Source organism: Microtus ochrogaster, unplaced genomic scaffold (assembly GCF_000317375.1).
Source record: "Microtus ochrogaster isolate Prairie Vole_2 unplaced genomic scaffold, MicOch1.0 UNK25, whole genome shotgun sequence".
NCBI classification, from domain to species: Eukaryota; Metazoa; Chordata; class Mammalia; order Rodentia; family Cricetidae; genus Microtus; species Microtus ochrogaster.
Genome location: NW_004949123.1, coordinates 2,025,452 through 2,047,269, shown reverse-complemented (window position 1 = coordinate 2,047,269; position 21,818 = coordinate 2,025,452). Strand labels below are relative to the sequence as shown.

Genomic DNA, 21,818 nt, shown 5'->3' with positions numbered 1-21,818 from the left:
AGCTCAGTCCCTATAGACTCTTCCCTAGCTCCAGTCCCCCATAGACTCTTCCCTAACTCCAGTCCCCTATAGACTTTTCCCTAGCTCCAGTCCCCCTTGTGTTACAATAGTGATTCCCCCCGTGGCCATACTGTTTCTTCTCATTGCATTATTTTATCTTCCTGTCTTATCTTGGTGGCACACTCCTCTGTCTTTTGTTCGCTTTCTCTTATTTACCTACTCACATTTTAGCCTCCAAGTCTTACTTCAGAGGGGCTTCTACTTCCATTAGTGGCTTTTATTTTCCCCCACCTTTCTTTGCGTTAGCATTTAGTTTACCCTTCCCACAACTGCCTAAGGGGAGCCCCTTCTGTTTTACTTTGTTTTGTTTTTTGTCTTTTCCTTTTGTTTTATTTCCAGACAGGTCTCTCTCTGTAGCCCAGGCTGGCCTGGAATTCGCAGTAGCCCTCCCTGCTGAATGCTGAGGTTGCAGGCATGGGCTACCATTTGCAGTTAGGAGTCTCTTGAAAAGCTTTCATAAGGTAGATTCACTTTTTTTTTTTTGTCTTACAGCCCTTTAAGTTTGTGTGTGCGTGTGTGTGTGTGTGTGTGTGTGTGTGTGTGTGTGTGTGTGTATGTGCAAATTCCAGTGCCCATGTGCATGCTTGCAGAGGCCAGAGGTCAATGTCAGATGTCTCCATCTAATGCTCCAGGAGACAAAGTCTCACTGGACTGTAGTTATAGGAGTGGCGGGGCTTGTCCCCAGCACCCCGGCCGCCTGCTCGGCTAGCTTATGACCCAAAATAATTACACGGAAACTGTATTCTTTTAAACATCGCTTGGCCCATTTCTATCTAACCTCTTCTAGGCTAGCTCTCGCACCTGGACTAGCCCATTTCTAATAATCTGCTGTAGCCCACGAGCTGGCTTACCAGGAATGATCTTAACTTGCGTCTGCCTGGAGTGGGAGAATCACGGCGACTCCCTGACTCAGCTTCTTTCTCCCAGCATTCTGTTCTGTTTACTCCACCCACCTATGTTCTAAGCTATGAGGCCAAGCAGTTTGTTTATTACTTAACCAATGAAATCAACAGATTGATATGACACTCTCACATCACTGGACCTGGAGCTTCCTCGGGTAGGCTGACCAGTGAGCTCTGAGGATCCTGTTTCTGCCTCTCCAGAACTGAGCTTAAAGATGTGCTCACCATGCCTGACTTTTGTGTGTGCTCGGTGGGTCTGCACTCAGGTCCTCATGCTTTGGGTAGGCCCTTTACCAGCCGCCTAGGCTGTAAGTTTTTAATAGCCCTCTGACCCGCTCACCAGCCTCTCCTGTAAGTTTTTAACATCCCCAGCAGAATGTGGTGGGTAGTGTGTATTTTTGTTTTAAATAAATGACACACTTCCTTAAATTTTCCCTTGTTCCCTACCTTAAAGACCCCATTAATGCAGCATTGAATTCCTGTGGGAAAGTTCCCAGTGCTCTTAAAGCTTTTGTTAAGGTGGGGATTAACAGGACATGAAGAGGAAAACTCGGGGTGAACATGATTATCTCAGTTTGTGACGCACAGGGAGAGAGGCTGCACGAAATAGGTGCATCAGGAAAAGTTGGTCTGACGAGGTGACATTTTTCGGACCTAAAACACGAGACAGAATCAGCCCTTAGGAACTACCTTAAAACTCTTTAAAAAGATGAGGGCATGAGGTGATGGTTCCTAGGCGCCTACCTCACAAGCATGAGGACCTGCGTTTGAACACACAACACTCAGGTAAAAGTCGGGCATGGCAGTGTCGTCAGCTAGTCTAGTCGTATTGATGACCGTGTTCAGTGAGAGACCCTGTGTCAGAGGTTTAGGCTGAGAGTGACAGAGGAAGGCTCTGCTGACCTCCAGCCTCCTTGCACGTGTGCACACACCCACATGAGTTCTTCCGGACACCACACACAGTGCAAGGCATTTGTTACAAAGGTTGGGGGCATGTGGAACAAAAGGTAGGTTGGAGCCAGTTGTTGAATGGTTTAGGTATGCTCTGGTTAATGGAGAATCACTGAAGATGACATTTCCCCTTCTTGGCAAATAGCTGACACTGGCGTTTTGCCGTCTGTTAATGCCAAAAGGAAACCATTTCTTGTTCCTATTTCTGAGGGGAAATGACCCTTAAATTTTAATTAAGTGTAATAAGCTATACTAATGTTAAGTGTACAGTTAGGTAAGAGTTTGCTCATGTAACTCCCACCTAAATCAATCTGTAGAATGTCTCTAAGCATTCAGGAGAACGTAGCCCCTCCCCTCCCCCCCAGTGAACACTGTTCTGACTTTTGTTATCATCCAGTAATTTATAATATAGTCTGTTTTCCTCTTGACACTCATGTTTAAGAGAGAATCCTTCAAATTGCATTAGAGTGTGTGTGTGCATGTGGCAAGCAAGGACTCTGCCACTGGGCTGCATCTGGGCCCTGCCTTTGTATTTAGTTCTTGCCGTAGTCTTTGTTTTCATAGATTCTAGTTTCATATACTTTTTGAATTAAATATAAAAGGTTGAAGAAATTATCAACTAGACTTACTGTATTGATGAATAAAATAATGGTCCAATAGAAAAATGAGCAGAGGAAATAAAAAGAAGCAACCTACAGATGACATAGTCTGCTTTTGACTTGGAGAAATCCAAATTAAGACCAGATACCCCCTTTAACGCATCACACTGGCAGAATCAGGTGATTGATGTCTTGTAGCACTTGGAAAGCTTGCTGGTGGGGCATGATTAATTACAGCCTGTTGAGAAAGCGGCTGGCGACAGTTTAGTGAGACAGAAGACAGTGCTGTGTGATTTCAGCAATCCCACCATGAACCTTTTATAGTAAAAGTGATAATAATATACACACAGACTTAAAATTTCTTTTCTCAAAGGATTTTTAAGTTAGATTTTAAAATGTATTCTGTACATGCACGTACGCCTGTGTGCACACTGTGGCACATGTGTGGAGGTCCCTGCCGGACGTGTGGGTCCCAGGGATTGCACTCAGGTCACAGGTGTGACAGCAGGTGTCCTTACCCACTGAGCATCTGACTCACCCATACTTAGAGTTCTTTTTTTAACATTTATTTTTTTAAAGATTTATTTATTTATTATGTATACAATATTCTACCTCCATGTATGTCCACATGCCAGAGGGCGCCAGATCTCAGTACAGATGGTTGTGAGCCACCATGTGGTTGCTGGGAACTGAACTCAGGACCTCTGGAAGAGCAGCCGGTGCTCTTAAGTATGTGTGTGTTTTCCTGCATACATGTAAGTGCACTGCGTGTTTGCCCGGTGCCTGCGGAGCTGAGAAGAAGGTGCTGGGTTCCCTGGAACTGGAGTTACAGATGTTATAAACCTCCAGGTAGGTGCCAGGAACTACTGAACATGGGTCCTCAAAGAGCAGTAAGCATTCTTAACCGCTGAGGCATCTCACTAGCCCCATTTAAAGATCCTAAGGCAATAGCATAGTACCAAAAAAAGTGGGAAAATATAGCAACCTGGTGCATAAGAGAATAAGTAAGATATGTCAGTATTCTTTTTAGTCACTTAAAAAGTTACTGATGCCGGGCGGTGGTGGCGCACGCCTTTAATCCCAGCACTCGGGAGGCAGAGGCAGGCGGATCTCTATGAGTTCGAGACCAGCCTGGTCTACAAGAGCTAGTTCCAGGACAGGCTCCAAAACCACAGAGAAACCCTGTCTCGAAAAAAAAAAAAAAAAGTTACTGATGTTAGAAAAAGAATAAGTTATCTTTGTTCATTATTTATATGACAACTATTCATGATGCATCTTTAGCAGAGAGGATAATAACAGAATAATATGTATATGCCAAATCTTTTTTGTGATAATTTGATTTTCAAGCCAGGACAAAGTTATAAAAGGAGAGGGGATATGCATTTGAGAAGTTAATCAGAGTAGGATCCGGTAGGGCTGTGGTTAGGCCGTGTTGTTGGAGAGAAGGTTGGAATTGTGAAAAGCTGGTGAAGAAGATGGATGAGAATAGTGGTGAGCTAGGAGCTAGAGTCATCTAACTGACATTCCGGGCCAGGAGACTAGGTAGTGATGCTGTGTACTGATGAGGAGAAGGAAGGGGTGAGTTTGTGGGGGAAACACAGTTCTGAGTTACAGTACAGTGATTTTCCATGCTGGGTTAGGCCTCTGGTAGGCTTTGCAGATGTAAAGGTCTGCAGATCTTAGATACAGGAGCTGGACTAGAGATCAGGGCTCGGGTCACAGCCCAAGTGGTCTGAAACCGCGGGTTACGATGAGCAGAACAATTAGAAACTAGTTACCTCTTCCCAGCTGAAATAGAGATCTTTTAGAAGGGGCACGTTTTTTCATTCTTATTCCCTTGTTTATGATTTCCGCATTGCTTAGGTTTTAAATGTCATTCTTTTAAAATTCTAGCTATCCATAGGTTATTTCCTGTTTCTAATACATTGTTATCATGTTCTCAGAAACTCCTTTGTGCCTTAAGGTCGTATGCAAGCATTGCTTGTGTTTCTAACTAGTTCTTGCATTCTGCCTTCACTGTGGCCGCCTTTGCCCTTTGCACTACAGTTGTGCACAGATTTCCTTTGTACCTAGAGGACCCAAGAGAGAGCAGGTGGGACTTGGTTTTCGTGGGTCACTGTTGGGATAGTGGCTGGGCTAATGGAGGCTGAGCCTAGAGGGTAGATAGAAGCCAGGAAGTGGATTGTCTTGAATGTAGGGTTTAGATTTTCCTCAGTGGGCAGGTGAGTGTTTCAGGACTTTTCGGGGTAGATATTGTTATAACCGTGGGTTATGTGTCAGGAAGGTGACTAGCAGGAGTGTGAAAAAGGAAGACAAAGGGATTAGAGGGAGAAAACAGCCAAGCCAGCTAGGAGACTATTGCCCCAGCTCAGTGAAGGTGTTTGAAGTCAGGGTGGTGCTGATGGCAGTGGCCAGTGGCCAGAGGACAAGCCATAATTCCTGCTGATTGAATGTGGAGGAGGAGAAAATAACCGAAGGCTGTGACTAAGAAAATGTCAATAAAACAACAGTCATGAAGTCTAGAGCAGTTCTCGTGGAAGGCTGTCTCCTTGTGTGTGTAAGTGCTTAAACCTATTGTGTGTGATTGAATGAAGTCCAGGAAAGTGGTTGAGAACTGATGGGCTGACTGATGCTGAAACTTCAGCAGTGAGCACAGTCTCTGGGGGTGAGTATGGACCAGGCAGAGCACGAGCATCAGTCTCGGGGCCACGGTTAGTCGCTGAAGGAAAGATGGGATGCTTTTCACTGTTTTCTCGTATGAAGGCAGTACTTTAAGTTTTGTAGTACTAGCCGCTGAGGGGTTCCTTAGCCTTTGCTCTCAGCGTCTGTTACCTGGGACCTGCCACTTCTTATCCGTGCTCCCATTCTCTCCGTCCACAGCTCACGACACTGACCGTGGAGCTGTCTATAGCATCTCGGGCTGTGCTTTCTACACAGTGAAACTATAATGTGAGCTAGGTGATGTAGCTTAAAGTTTTGTGGTAGCCACATTAAAAAATAATAGAAATAGATGAAATTAATTGTAATTTACTTAACCTGACATAATCAAAAGTATTTAATATAAGAATTAATAAGGTAGGGAAAAGGAATTCATAGGATATTTTGTACCCCCCCCCCCACTTTTAAGCTTTAAATTTGTTCTCTGTTTCTCTTGTTTTGGTGGCCCTAAGGATGGAACCCAAGCTTCACAGATGCTTGTCTTCTGCCACTGAGCCATATTCCAGCTCTCTCTTTTGTGTTATTTTATATCTCATGATTTTTTTTTTTAAAAGTCAGGTTTACTCTAGCACAGGAAGACTTGGAGCTCACAGCAGCCCTGCTCATCCTCCCTGGTGCCAGAATTTTCCAAGTACGAACCACTGTGCCTGGCTACTGCTAGCTCTGTTTCCAGGGCTCCTGGTCTTATGTCCTAGCTCCTGTCGTCTGGGGAGGGCAGAACAGGAATAAAGTCCGGAAGCTAGTGACGTGCCCCCTGCTCCAGCAGCATTTGTTTCTTAGAGAGTAGTATAACTGTCGGGACCTGCATTGTCTTCCATGCTCAGCTTGCGGTATATGCAGTGAAGGAGTCTCAGTGTCTGAGCTTTGCCTTAAAACAGCCTTCATGTTTGCCTGGTGTGTGCCATAGAAACTCTTGTTTTCTGGTTTAATTACAGTTAAATACTTCAGAGTTTTTTATTGTTATTCCCCCATAACATAATTTACCTAGATCTTTCTATCTTTTTTTGGGGGTGGGGGCTGGTGTGTGATAGATAGAGCCCAGAGGTTGGCAGTAGGTGTGCTCCTCTGTGGCTCTCCACCTTAGTCTCTCTCCCTGAACCTGGAGCTCATCGTTCATCTTGGCTGGCCAGTGAGTTCCGGGAGCCGCCTTCGCCCGCTCCCCATCCCGTTCCCAGCTTGGGTGCAGACGCTTGTGCACAGCTGACTTCCCACATGAATGCTTGGAGTCAGGGTCCGTTCCTTGTGCCTGCACAGCCCACACTCCTTGGCCTCCACTGGTTTTGCTTTGTTTGGGTTTGGTTTGAGATGGATTTTGTGGAGCCCAGCTGGCCTCCACCTCTATGTAGCTGGCAATAATCTTGATTTCTTCTGCCTTTGTTCTCCTGTTACTGGGGATTTGGGTACCATGCCTCCACACTCAACTTTTGGGTGATGTTTCTTAACCCTTCAAAAATCTTCCTGATTACAAAATCGGATCAAAGGTTGTAAAATCCATGTGGGGTGTGTGTAAGGTAGTGCGGGCTCGCACAGGCCGCAGTGTGCCAGTGGAAGTCGGAGGATAACTTAAAGGAGTTGGTTCTCTCATTCTGTCATGGAGTCTGGGGTCAAGCTCAGGTGGTCCGGCTTGCTGGACAAGCAATTTTACCCACTAAGCCATCTCTCCAGCCCTAGAGCACAACTTTTTTTTTTTTTTTATTATGTTTACAATATTCTGTCTGTGTGTATGCCTGCAGCCCAGAAGAGGGCACCAGTCCCCATTACAGATGGTTGTGAGCCACCATGTGGTTGCTGGGAATTGAACTCAGGACCTTTGGAAGAGTAGGCAATGCTCCTTAACCTCTGAGCCATCTCTCCAGTCCTAGAGCACAACTTTTGAATACTGCTTTTTCTCGGAACACTTCTAACAGCAAATATGTTATTTTCCTTCTTACTAACTAGTTCTCCAGCTCTTCACATGCTGATGGGGTATCCTGCCATTCAGTGCAATTCTGACTCTACTTAGGGCCAGCTTTGGCACGGTTAAGGATTCAGACCCATAAGACTGCCCCAGTTCAGATTACAATAGCAAGCAGCTTCCCACACTGCCCGGCTTGGTTGTGTAGTTGGGGCTTCCTAGACTCTGCCTTCCCTCTCAGGTTCAGTAACTCGGGCCTTCTAACTCCTGACTACTTCCTGTTACCAGGGTTTTTTGTTGTTCGGTTGTTCTTTGTTGTTTTTCTAAAGCATACAAATCTACAGCCAGCTGAAGTCTGTAGGTGGAGGTCCAGAAGGGGCTTCCCTCCCTGTGAGCCGGGCGTGTCTCCATTGCTACACATGACTGCGTTCAGTGACTCAGAAAGTGGGTGGGTTATGGGACTTTCGTTGTGTAGGCCTTCCTGATGAAATCAGTGGCCACTGGTCATTGCCCCTGTTGTCTCCTTAGAAGTCATAGCTTGGTCTTCTGGTGAAGACTGCTTGCTGCTTGCTGAAGCTAAAAGAGTCAGGTCTCCAGCCTGCCATAGATTCTCTGTCACATAAGAAGTTTCAAGGATTTTTAGATTTATGACAGGAACTAGAAAGAACATATTTTTTGAAAGATGTATTTTTACTTTTAATTATGTGTATGTTTATATGGGTATGTATACAGAAGCATAGTTGTCTGTGGAGGGTAGAGGAGGGCTCAAGTTACAGATGGATATGAGCCACCCGGTGTGGTGCTGGGAACTAAACTCTAGTCCTTCACAGGAGCAATACTTGCTCTTAACCACTCATCTCCTCAGCCCCCCCCCAGATATTTTTTTTTTTATTATGTCACAGTAATGCTTATTCATTAGAGTGTTAGAATTGTCTTTCTTTAGAAAAACATGGCGTCAAAAACTTGGTGGTAAACTTCCAAAAAGTATTTACCGAAGACATTTTAATTTAAAAATAGAAAAGTTTAGGGACTCGGAGAGATAGCTCAGTGGTGAAGAGCCTGACTGCTCTTCCAGAGGACCGGGTTCGATTCCCAGCACCCACACAGCAGCTCACTGCTGTCTGTAACTCCCTTCCAGGAGATTCAACAGTGTCACACAGATGTAGATGAAGGCAAAACAAATGCTGATATACAAAAAAATCTTTAAAAGAATAGGAAAGTTTAAACAAATTAAGATGTATGGTGGTACATCTTCAAACACCTGATATTTGATAAAGAAGCAAAAAATATCAAATGGAAAAAAGAAAACATATCTAACAAGTGGTGCTGGAATAACTGGATATCAACATGTAGAAAAATGAAAATAGACCCATATCTATCACCATGCACAAAACTCAAGTCCAAATGGATCAAAGACCTCAACATAAAGCCAGCCACACTGAACCTTATAGAAGAGAAAGTGGGAAGTACACTTGAACGCATTGACACAGGAGACCACTTCCTAAATACAACCCCAGCAGCACAGACACTGAGAGAAACAATTAATAAATGGGATCTCCTGAAACTGAAAAGCAAAGGACACGGTCAACAAGACAAATCAACAGCCTACAGAATGGGAAAAGATCTTCACAAACCCCACATCAGACAGAGGGCTGATCTCCAAAATATACAAAGAACTCAAGAAATTGGACACCAAAAGAACACATAATCCAATCAAAAAATGGAGTACAGACCTAAACAGAGAAATGCAAATCAAAACAACCCTGAGATTCCATCTTTTTTTTTTTTTTTTGTTTTGTTTTGTTTTTCGAGACAGGGCTTCTCTGTGGCTTTGGAGCCTGTCCTGGAACTAGCTCTGTAGACCAGGCTGGTCTCGAACTCACAGTGATCCGCCTGTCTCTGCCTCCCGAGTGCTGGGATTAAAGGCGTGCGCCACCATCGCCCGGCCTGAGATTCCATCTTATACCTGTAAGAATCGCCAAGATTAAAAACACTGATGACAACTTATGCTGGAGAGGTTGTGGGGTAAAGGGAACACTCCTGCATTGCTGGTGGGAGTGCAAACTGGTACAGCCCCTTTGGATGTCAGTGTGGCAATCTCCCATAAAATTAGAAAACAACCTTTCTCAAGACCCAGTAATACCACTTTTGGGTATATATCCAAAGGATGCTCAATCGTGCCACAAGGACATTTGCTCAACAATGTTCGTAGTAGCTTTGTTTGTCATAGCCAGAACGTGGAAACAACCTAAATGTCCCTTGATTGAAGAATAGATAAGAAAAATGTGGTACATTTGCACAATGGAGTACTACACAGCAGAAAAAAATAACGACAGCTTGAATTTTGCAGGAAAATGGGTGGAACTAGAAAACATTATTTTGAGTGAGGTAACCCAGACCCAGAAAGACAACTATCACATATACTCACTCATAGGTGGTTTTTAAACATAAAGCAAAGAAAGCCAGCCTACAAACCACAATCCCAGAGAACCTAGATAACAATGCGGACTAAGAGAGACTTACATAGATATAATCTACATGGGAAGTAGAAAGTATAAAAAGACAAGATCTCCTGAGTAAATTGGGAGCATAGGGACCTTGGGGGAGAGTTGAAGTGGGGAGGGGAGAGGCAGGGAGGGGAGCAGAGAAAAATGTAGAGCTCAATAAATATCAATAAAAAAAATTAAAAAAAGAAAAAAAAATGCATGGTGGTGTGTGCCTATAATCCAAACATTTGGGAGGTAGAGACTGGAGGGGAATTGGTTCAAGATTGTCCTTGAAAGATGTCAGATGCCTTGAAACTGAAGTTACAGGTGATGATGAGCTTTCTGATACGGATGCTGCAACCTCACCCAGGTCCTCAGCATCCAGGTGTTCTTAACCACCGAGCTATTTTCCCAGCCCCAGCTGCATGTATTCTTCAACAGGAAAGTAAATGAGGATGAAAAACACGTATGCAGATTTGCCTTGAGCCAGTGAAGGATCTTCCTATGGGTTATTTTTTTTTTCTTAAGATTTAAGAAAGAAGGAAAACCTAAGTCAGATAATAATTTCAGAACTATTTTCTGGACATGTTCATGCACATGTTTGAGAATCTATCACAGTTTAAATCTGCAGGTTAGGTGTTGAATTGTGGTATTTTTACTTAGAGCTTACTCTGCAGTGTTTATGTAGCTCCTCCACACATCCCAGGTTGCAGTTGTTCTCGGCCGTTTTGAACCTTTAACACAGTCCTACATTCTAATTGTTGCTATAGATTTCTAACCCTTTTTTTTTGTCTTAACAGAGATAAAAACAGCAGTGTTCGATGACTGCCGGAAAGAAGGCGAATGGAAGGTAGGAGTGTGTAATTTGCTCTTCTGTGGAGGGCGGGCTTCGGAATATTGCACTTAGGGTGTTTCCGTAAGGTCACAGGCCTAGAATGTCGCTTTCAAACTTCATTGCCTCCAAGCTGTGGCACCTTGGACAAGTCGCCTAACATTTCCCTGTGTCCTTGTCCAGAGGCTGGGGATGGTGGTGACACATTGTATTATGCAGATATTAAATGTCTGAGCAGTACTTCTTGGCAATAATTCTGTAAATGACAATTACATTTTTGGAAAATTTGATGTTAATATTAGATATATTTAAAATGAACAAGTGATGCTTCGAAATAGAAATATTTCTATTTCCTTACTTGTATGTAATATTTACATGTATGTGTATTGAGAAAGTAAACCACCAAATTATGCAGCTGAAGAGGAATTACGAAAATCCTGTTTGTTAATTGTTATTCTTGACAGCAGCTGCTTATGCTCTCTCTTGCTTTGTTTTAAGATAATGCTCTTAGACGAGTTTACCACCAAGCTTCTGTCGTCGTGCTGCAAGATGACAGACCTTCTAGAAGAGGGGGTAACTGGTAAGTGCTGCCCTGCTCCTGAAGACTTTGGCTTTGGGCTAGTGATACTCCTTCCGCGGATGGTATGTTTCCGTTCTTAGAGCTCTAGCCATAGCAGACATGTCGGCCCTCAGTTGTGAGATGTGGAGGTCGGTCCAGTATTCCTCAGAAATCCTGAATGTATAATATTTATGTTTTGATATTTATGAATAAAGTGATTGGTTACCTGTTGCATATTCAATTTGCATTTGCTATTACACTAGCATGTTTTTAAAAGAAATAAAAATATTTACTTTTAAATTTCATCACATTTTGTCGTACATGCGGTGGTCACAGGACAACCTTCAAGAGTCAGTTCTTTCTGTCGACCGTGGAGTTCTGGGGACTGAACTTAGGACATCAGTCAGACTTGGCAGTAGGTGCCTTTACTTGCTGAGTCATCTCACTGGCCCTGAGAATTAATGAAGCCGTGTAACTTGTTTAAATTCCTAGAGGCTGCTCTGGTAGAAACTAGAGTGAAACCCATTGATAAATACATAGAGTACTATGGAACTGCAGAGCTAACTGCACTGTGGGGGCTTTGATTCTTTTATAGACCGTTGTTCCTTATTGTCCATCCAATGTTATTGGAGAGAGAGAGAGAGAGAGAGAGAGAGAGAGAGAGAGAGAGAGAGAGAGAGAGAGACAGAAGGGGGAGGGGTCACAAGACCACCTGCTGGTGTCAGTTCTTCCTGTCTCCTGTGGGAGAGGATCCTGGGGACCAATTTAGGACATCAGCCTTAGCAGTAGGTTCCTTTACTTCTGAGCCACCACACTGAGACAAGAATTTATTTTACTTTTTGATGCATTTCTTGTTTCTTCTGGCACACTGATGCTTGTTCAGTACTCTGGTGCCCACCTGTAAAAGGTCTACTCTGTCCCTCGGTGCTGACACAATGCCACAGACAGTCTCAAAGAAAAGAAGATACCTTTTATTTTTTTTAAAGGATTTATTCATGGAAAAAGGTCCAATATATAAAAATGTGTTTCTTTATTATTATTATAAATGTAAAATACAATGAAGTTTATTTTAAAATATTTTAAACTTTGGTTCTATCAAATGACTTTTTTTGTTGTTATCAGTTGTAGAGAATATTTATAAGAATCGTGAACCTGTCAGACAAATGAAAGCTCTTTATTTTATCTCTCCGACATCAAAAGTGAGTATTTTCAGTCCTGAGAGTGAGGTTTGGGGCTGGGGTGTGCTTTCACACGTGCAAGACACTGTAAACCCAGAACTTAAAACTTTGTTAATTGATTTTTATTTTGTATGTATGGTAGTGTTTCTGCTTTCTTACTTGTGCACACGTGTGCAGGTACCCACGGAGGCCGGAAGGGAATATTAGATCCCCTGTAACGGGAACTTCAGGCGAGCGTCACTGCTAAGCAGCTTCCAGCCCCCAGCCCTTAATAGTAACACTCAAACAATGATCAGTTTCTTCACTAAGTAGTAAATATGCCGTATTAGAAGATTCTTTCTATTAACTGCTTTATTTATGAAAGTTTTTCTGTATTATGTTTTATTTGTATTCCTCCTAGTAGAAATGTATAAGGAAAGATTTCCTTTCTCCTATCATATATAAAAGCAGAATTAATGCTATAAAATGGTAGTTTCTTTACAGCATTTGAGATTCACATAGCTCCTTATTGACCCTTAATTTTGGAAGAGATGGAAATGTAGACAAATAAGTCTTTTAAAAGATAATTTTAAAAAGACGTATTTGTCTATATTTTATGTGTGTGAGTGTTTTGCCTACATGTGCATATGTGCATCATGCATGTGCTTGGTGCCCATGAAAGCCAGAAAAAGGCACCAGATCCCTGGAACTGGAGTTACAGGCCATTGTAAGCCCCTCCCCTCCCCTGTGGTGCTGGGTCCTCATGAAGAACTGTAAGCACTCTTAGCCTCTTGAGCCACCTCCCCATCCTTGAGCAATGTCTTTATCTTACTGATTTTCCTGTAGTATACATGTTTATATAGAGATCTATGTGTGTTTTATGTCAAAGAAATTTCTTCAGTTTTTCTTTTGACAAATATGACTTGACTTGCTTCTTGAGCCAAACTTGAAATATAGAATTGAATTCATGTTTTTTTTCCATGCAATATCGTCTTGGTTTTGTTTTGTTTTGAGACAAGTTCTCACTATGTGTTTTAGACCGGCCTGGAAGTCACTATTTAAAGAGACTTCAGGCTGGTCTCAAACTCATAGACTCCTGGTTCAGCTTCCTAAATGCTAGGATTACAGGCATAAGCCACCGCGCCCAGCTCTTTGTAATGTCTGAGAAGGCGTTTTTCCAGCACCTTTTTTTCACCCCACTTCTAACTCTTAGATATTAGAGAAGTGAGCAAACAGAAAAACAGTACACAAAAAATAACCTGCATATTGGCTGCTAGGAACACAGTGGTTTTTTTTTTTTTTTTTGGTTTTTCGAGACAGGGTTTCTCTGTGGCTTTGGAGCCTGTCCTGGAACTAGCTCTGTAGACCAGGCTGGTCTCGAACTCACAGAGATCCGCCTGCCTCTGCCTCCCGAGTGCTGGGATTAAAGGCGTGCGCCACCATCGCCCGGCCCACAGTGGGTTTTAAAATGATATTTTATCGTTTATCCATGAAGTAATATAGTACAACAAGAAAAAAATTATGACTGGAAAAAAAAACGCAACCTAAAAACACCATGTTTAGCGGAGCGTGTGGCTCATGCCTTTAATTCCAGATCTTGGAATGCAGGAGGAGATGGATCTCTGAATTTGAGGCCTACCTGGTCTATATAGCACCTAACAAATCGTCAAAAGGATTGTGTGTGTGCTCCTGCGCTCTCTCTCTCACCCTTAGTTATTCTAGCTATCTACGGTAAATGAAGCAAAACAACATATATTCTTTCGGTTTTTCGAAACAAGGTTTCCTCTGTAGCTTTGGAACCTGTCCTGGAACTAGCTCTTGTAGGCCAGGCTGGACTCGAACTCCCAGAAATCCGCCTGCCTCTGCCTCCTGAGTGCTGGGATTAATGACGTGCACCACCACTGCCCAGCTCTTAACATGTACACTTATACTGAAAGTAAGACTATCTGTATAAGAAACTGGGTTTGCCATTTTCAAGAAGTTTTTAAAAATATTTTTTAAATATTCAGTAAGAAATAAATGTAATCATTTAATTAAGATGATAGAAATAAATTGATTAAATTCTGGTGATTGATAAATTGTAGTATAAAAGACCATGTGGTCATTAAAAATAAGATTTATATTTAATTACTTGGAAATTCATTTTTAATGTTCAGTCACAAAAGAATGTACAATTACATATTCAGTAAAGTAGCAATTTAGAGAAGGCAGTACCTGACATGGCCCTAGTACTACCCACAACCAACTCAGCATCGCTTCTCACCTTGAGTGGGTGGCCTGCAAGCCTTATAGGCCTCTGGGCAGGTAAGTGAGGCTTTGGAGTCTTTGGGAGCACTGTGAAGATTGTGAAATTTGCTTCCCGGGGCTGGGAGAGCCGGAGACCAGGGTCAGGGTTCCCAGATGAGAATCATAGACAGATTCCAGGAGGTTGGCTGGAGAAGAGGCTAAGGGAGGTCAGCTGGTGTTAGGAGGGCCTTAGTAGTTTGTGTACTTGGCTTAGGTGGTTTGCCCTTGGGAAGGAAAACTTCTTTGCCTTCGTGCTCCTATGGAAGTGGCTGTATTTAGGATTGTCCCAGAGTTGAGCCTAGTTCCTGTGTGACTGATAAAGGAAAGCATCCAGCCACATACCTGAGGTCCAGCTGAGCGAGATGAAGAGAACATCCAGCTAGGGACATCAGTGCTTGAAGAGTTTGCTGTCGTGAGCAGAAAAGTAGCACAGCGTGGAGAGACCCACACAGGTGTTTAAACAGCTGATGGAAGGAAAGGGTTCTCTCCAGAAATTTGAATTAGTGGTCTCTAAGATCAAAATGGATACCTGTAAGGCAAAAGGAAAAGTTAGTCATTAGAGACTTACACCTGTGGAGTGTTACAGAGATGGAGTTTTGCAAGAAAAGAAGGGTCAGATTAACTTGTTTTCATTTTCCCATTCAAATCATTAACATTTTTTTTAAATATTGATTTATTTATTATGTATACAATATTTTGTCTGTATGCCTGAAGGCCAGAAGAGGGCGCCAGACCTCTTTACAGATGGTTGTGAGCCACCATGTGGTTGCTGGGAATTGAACTCAGGACCTTTGGAAGAGCAGGCAATGCTCTTAACCACTGAGCCATCTCTCCAGCCCCCATTTTTTTTTTTTTTTTTTTAAATTTTCGAGACAGGGTTTCTCTGTAGCTTTTTGATTCCTGTCCTGGAACTAGCTCTTGTAGACCAGACTGGCCTCGAACTCACAGAGATCCGCCTGCCTCTGCCTCCTCTGACTCCTTTGCTGGATTTTGGGACCCTACTAATACTGGGTCACCTTCCCCAGCCTTAACACAAGGGGAGGTGCTTAGTCTTACTGCAATTTGTTTTGCCATGTTTTGTTGATACCCATGCGAGGCCTGACCTTTTCTGAACAGAAAGGAAGGAGAAGTGGGTTGGGGGTGGGAGGTGGCGGGGAGGGATGAGAAACTGCCTTCAGGATATAAAATAAATATATCTTTTAAATTTACTTTTATTTTATATGCATGTATCTTTTGCCTGTATGTATGTCTGCATACCACATGTGTTCATGGGTGCCTGCAGATCCAGAAAAAGGCATCAAATACCCTGGCACTGAGGCTGAGGACCGCTGGGAGCTCTACTCAGGTGCTCTACAAAAGCAGTCTCTCCAGCCCCGCCTAGCTCTCTTTCTCAGTCTGTCACATGGCATCACCTGTTCCCTCCTCCCTGAGGTGCCCACCACACTCGCAGTCCCAGCAGTTTGAGTTTTTCAACACTTCCTCAGTAATTAGTCTTGGTGATCTCATTGTCAGATGGTACTGCCAGTTCCTTGGCTTCTCAGTTCCTTGATCTGTTGGCATCCAATAGTCTTACCATCTGTTGTCTGTGTCCTAGACAGCCTCTTTGCCCATAACACCATCCATGTATTCATGTTTCCTTCTCGCGTGTGACCTTATTCTGTGGTCTTAGCTGACGCTGACTGGAGAAGTGGTTAGCTTTAAAGATCCGTTCGTAGGTTAGACTTTTAGCCAGTAAGGGGTTGTTTTATTGAGATACAATAAACTTGGTTACTTCAAAGCTAGCATATTGAAATCAGTATTTAATAAAATATGTGTTAACATCTCACTTCTTTTTAAGTCTGTAGATTGTTTCTTGCGAGATTTTGGAAGTAAGTCTGAGAACAAATATAAAGCCGCGTATCTGTACTTCACTGACTGTAAGTGCCTTACCTCGTCGTTCAACGTCCTGTTGGCCTTAGAGTCTCTGCTTTTTAGTTACCGTGTATGAGCGTTAGGAATCTTAACCATAATTCCAATTAGCAGACAGCAGCCTGTTGGAAGGTACCAAAGAAAATATTTGTTTGGCATATTTTATGGGAGAAAAAAATCTACCATATTTTTCCCATTTATATATATACCTGAAAAGTGGAAGAGAGGACAGAAGTCCCGAGACATTTATGTTTTATATGTTCTGTTATGTAACTGTATGTAAACAAGAAGTCTGAAGCCGGGTGGTGCTGGCACATGCCTTTAATCCCAACACTTGGGAAGCAGGGGTAGGAGGATCTCTGAGTTTGAAGCCAGCCTGGTCTTCAGAGCAAGTTCTAGGACAGCCAGGGTTACACAGAGAAACCCTGTCTTGAAAAACAACAACAAAAGAAGCCTGTTACTCCCCGTCTGTGTTGTGCCTTGTATTGACTGTCTGTCTGTGGGGTAGTCTGCTCTATAAAATCCAGCTGCTATGCATAAGAATATGATTGCATGTTAGGATGATTTATTCAAAATGTTTATGGACTTGTGCTTCCCCCCCAGTTTGCCCTGACAGCCTCTTTAACAAGATTAAGGCATCTTGCTCCAAGTCAATAAGAAGATGTAAAGAAATAAACATTTCCTTTATTCCACATGAGTCTCAGGTACTGGTAATTTTTATTTTTTAATTTTTGCTCATAATAGATTTTCAGAATTAGTTTTATTATAAGCTTGTTGCTAAATTGTGATCTGAGAATGTTTGATGTATTTATTTGGTGTTGGTAAATGTTGTGCCTAACCTACAAATAAATGAAGAAATATGAACAAAAACTGGAATACAACATTAATAATGAAAAGAGGGGCTTAAATTTCTTATCTGGTCTCACATGCCATGTCTGTTAAGTTTCATCCCCAGTCATTAGATTATGAAATTCAGAGATCTTTCTTTAGCTTTTGTAATCCTTTATGATATTTAAATAAAAGTTTTAAATAAATATTTGATACATCTAACTGTGAAATAAAGACTGTTTATTTGTTTTATATTTGACACAGTTAACGAGCTTGGTTAATGTTGGTAGTGATGAGAATAGTAGTCACCAATAGAGTATTTACTCTGTCAGATCATTTTCTTGGTTGCTTTACATAAATTTAGTAATTTCAGCTTTTCACTAGTTCTGTAGATACTTCTATTCCCATGTTTTATCTCGTGTTTTTTTGTTTTTTTGTTGTTTTTTGTTTTTGTTTTTTCGTTTTTTTAAGGCAAGGCCTCACTATGTAGCTGAAGCTGTCCTGACCAGGATAGCCAGGAACTCAGAGTCACTTACCTCTGCCTCCTGAGTGCTGGGATTAAAGGCATGTACTGCCATGCCTGGCTTTCTATACCCATTTTAAAGGCTGGAAATTTAAGAGGTTAAAAACTTACCCCAAGTTCCACAGCCAGTGAATAGACAGTTGTTGTACTCAGTTTTCTGTTTAGATTTTAGATTATCTAGAGGAATATTTGGAGATCTTTGGAACTACCAGGTCAATATTTGGGACTAGAAAGATCCTAGATAACAGCGTTCCTTTTTTCAGCTTTGCTAGTCTGGCAAACACTGTAGTCCGTAGTGTAAGATTTTAAGACTCGATTAAGTTTTCTTAAAATTCATCCTTTACTCCAATATGTAACTTTAGTGTAGGATGAAACTAGGCTTCCTGAAGTCATGTGTGCTATAAACAGTAGTCTAGAAAATGCTGTGGGTATTTCCAGATCATTACTTCACAAAAGATAATAAATAGTTTTAGCCCCAGAATTCTTTCAAATCCTATGGTTGCTGTGTTTGTAGGAAGGAATTTTATAGCAACTTAAGTTGATGGCTTATAGCAGAAAATATCAGTGTATAGAAAGAAGTCTCCTGAGGGAGTTTACTACCAGTCTGTGAAATATGATCGTTAAGGTCCCCTCCTAATTTACTTCCTTGATATACATCTTATGAGAATTTACTTACAAAAATTATTTTGAGGTAGTGTCTGATTATACCTAATAAGTAGTAGGATTAGAAATGCCCAGTACCATGCCTGGCTTTACCTAATAAGTTTAATTGCTATGGAAAAATTGTGATGAGACTAAAATCATATTGGAAATACATGTGACGTACTGCTACATGCTCTAAGCTAGGAGCAGAGGCTCATCTGAGATGTAATCATAATGTTATTTCAGGCAGGTGTCATAGCGCATGCCTCAGATACCAGCACTAGGGAGGCAAAGGCAATAGGATCCCAAGGCTAGCCTGGTCCACAAGTGAGACTGTCTCAACTAGAGATGGCTACATTCAAGGCAGTTGTGTGGAGTGATGACCATAATAGCTAGTTTAGTCTCATTCGAGAACAATGACAGATACAGAGTATTCCAAGGCTGTATCAGTTAGGGTTAGGTTCAACTGAGTAAAGTACGAAAATACAAGCTTTCAGTGGCCAAAACAGTGTGAAAATGTACTTATTTCTGTTTAAAAAGTCAGGAAATGGGCTTTATAACACTTACACAGTCTACAGAATTGTCAGGAACCTATTCTCTTAGATATTCCCTTCATGAGCCAGATGACTATAAAATTATTATATTCTTATTTGGGGTAGCAGGATAACAGAGGGTATATAATAAGTAGAGAGGCAGTATAAAATAAGAACCTTCATTTATACTGTATTCACTAAAATTTAGTCCTGTGACTACGCTAAGCATGTGGGAAGCTGAAAATGTCTTGGATAGGCTTGTCTAACTGACTGGAGTCGTCACTGTAAAGTAAGGGAGGACACATGTTACAGTCAGCCACAAAAGGAGTGTTTACTAGGAGACTAGGGAAACATTTGAAAAATGAATACAGTTTTTCATGGTAGCAATTAAGAGGCACATTTTAGGGGGTAAGAATGACCTGAATGTAAAAATGCAGAAGCAGAAATAGGTGGGGACAGCAGGAATCTGGGTCACAAGGAGTGTGATCTTTCCATAAGCTGTCACGAGTGTAGACTGCAGGAGGCTACAGCATCCTCAAGATAGTATGGATGAGGAAGCTTTGGCCCAATCCTCAAGTCTTTAAGGAAAAGTGGAGTCTTGGATGTCACTGTGAAGTCATTGTGATTGGCTGGGGTTTTATTTAACATCTTCGGTATTCTGGGACCTAAGCTGAAGAAAACAATGGAGATATAACCAGGAAAAGAAAAAAATGTTGGAGCCGCCGGGCAGTGGTAGCGCACACTTTTAATTCCAGCACTCGGGAGGCAGAGGCAGGCAGATCTCTGTAAGTTCGAGGCCAGCCTGGTCTGCAAGAGCTAGTTTCAGGACAGGCTCCAAAGCTACAGAGAAACCCTGTCTCGAAACAAACAAACAAACAAACAAACAAACAAAAACTGTTGGAGCCAAACAATTCCTTTTGTTACTCTTGATGGTCATTTTTGTTGTTGGGGATTTGTTTGGTTTTGGTAGGTGTTGGGGATCGAGTCAAGGGCCTTGAACATGCCAGACAAGCGTTTAACCCTCCCTACCCCATCACACTCATGTACACACACACACACACACACACACACACACACACACACACACACTAGTGGTTCTTAGAGCTTCTTGCATGATACGTGTCTGTTGTACTAACATTCCACAGTCAAGACATCAGTGGGTGGGAAATACGTTTTTATAGGGCAGTGTTCTCAATCTCCCTAATGCTTCAACCTTTAATACAGCTTTCGTTGTGGTAACTACAACCACAACATTATTTTTGCCACATAAATGTAATTTTGTTACTGTAATGAAAAGTAATCTAAATACCTGTGTTTTCCAGTGGTCATAGGCAACCCTTGTGGAAGGGTCATTCAACCCCATGACAAAGGTTGGGAGCAGCTGCCGTGGGGATAGTAACATTTCTAACAAGTACCACTACCTGCTCCAGTGGGAGGGTGCGCTGTGCGGTGACAGTTCATGTGCAGAGTGCTTTTTGGTTGATAGTTAACACAGCAGCTGAGCCTTTGAGAGCAGAGACCCTGGGTGGGCACAGCTGAACTTCAGTCTGTGGTCAGGCTGCTGCTGTTGGTTGTTGGTTGTTCAGAGAGTAAACGACTTTGAAAGGAAAAGCAAGGAAGTTTATTCATAACTTGTTACATAACCTATCCATTTCCTATCCGTTCCTACTCCCAATGCCTTATCTAAGTGAGAGGGATTACTGTCACTATTTTTGAAAACCCCAAACTTAGGTTACTGAACTCTCAACTCCTCTCTGCCCATCCTTCAAATAACGCTCTAATGGACTGCTAGCCTGGTTCTTTCATAGCTGAATGAATCAGTGCATCTGAGATTTCATTGTATTTATGTTAAGTCTTATCTTTCACAGTGACTTATGATTTGGGGAAGAAAATCTTTTAAGGATGTGATTCTAAGCTAAACAATTAAAGAAGTTTCTGGATTGTTCTGAACTAGGTTAAGATTTCTTAATTTTCTTTCTGCCAGGCATTAGGTATTTTCAGTTTGATACTTCCTACTTCAGACTCCTTTTTCTGTTGCACAGGTTGTAAAGCGCAGTCAGTACAATCTGTGTTTGAAACAAGACTTGAAGGCGTGAGGCAGAGTAAACCGGGGCAAATGGGTAGAGGTGAAGGGTAGAGCTGAGTAAGATAGACAGCCGTCAGGAGTCAGCCTGCGAACGCTCATCCTCCCATCCCAGCCACAGCTCTGGTTTCTTTGGAATCTGTAGGGTCAAGGCTCTAGATTGACAGTCTAACTTTTTCTGACCTCCCTTAGGTTTATACTCTTTATGTACCAGACGCGTTCTATTACTGTTACAGTCCAGACCCTAGTAATGCCAGCAGGAAGGAAGCGGTCATGGAGGCGATGGCTGAGCAGATAGTGACAGTGTGTGCCACTCTGGATGAGAACCCTGGAGTGAGGTATAAGAGGTAAGGCGCGGAGTGTGCGTGTTGTTCGTTTGTGATGAGGCCTAAAGCACTGTAGCTCTGTTTTTTGTATCGCTTTGCAGAGTAGAGCTCCCTTGTATGGTCTCCAGGCTCTGCATAAAGAAAATCGAGAGTTTAGGCTTCAGATTGCAGAGTAACAGCCTCTGTAGTGGAACCTCAGAACTGAAGTTTGCTTTCGTTTACTTATAGAAAGCTTTGTTTGTTTGATCAGTTTAAGGAATGCTTCAAGGGTTGTTTTATTGGCTGTAATCTTGGCATTTAATAATCTATCATTACATTTACACCAGATTTAAATGGCTGTGTTATCTGAACACTTGTTACAGTACCTAAGCATTTGTAGTATTTGATCCCAGTGGGCATTTTAAATAAATTTTAGATTTTTTTTTTAAGGCGAATTTTTTTAAAACTTTCATACTACATACCTTTATTTACTTTTTTCTTTATAAAAACAATATCTTTAGTCTTTTTTTTTTTTTTTTTGGTTTTTTTTTT

General features: G+C 42.1%; 1 protein-coding gene across 2 annotated transcripts in view; it reads left to right on the top strand.

Annotated features, from left to right (window-relative positions):
- Nucleotides 1-21,818, top strand: part of Stxbp3 (syntaxin binding protein 3) — a 51,600-nt gene that overhangs the window by 3,293 nt on the left and 26,489 nt on the right. For both annotated transcript variants that reach the window (XM_005367905.3, XM_026789647.1), the window contains exons 2-7: nt 10,411-10,460; nt 10,941-11,022; nt 12,124-12,200; nt 16,282-16,360; nt 16,956-17,056; nt 21,154-21,308. In XM_005367905.3, coding sequence (XP_005367962.1) covers nt 10,411-10,460; nt 10,941-11,022; nt 12,124-12,200; nt 16,282-16,360; nt 16,956-17,056; nt 21,154-21,308 — 544 coding nt within the window. The remainder of the gene's footprint in view (nt 1-10,410; nt 10,461-10,940; nt 11,023-12,123; nt 12,201-16,281; nt 16,361-16,955; nt 17,057-21,153; nt 21,309-21,818) is intronic.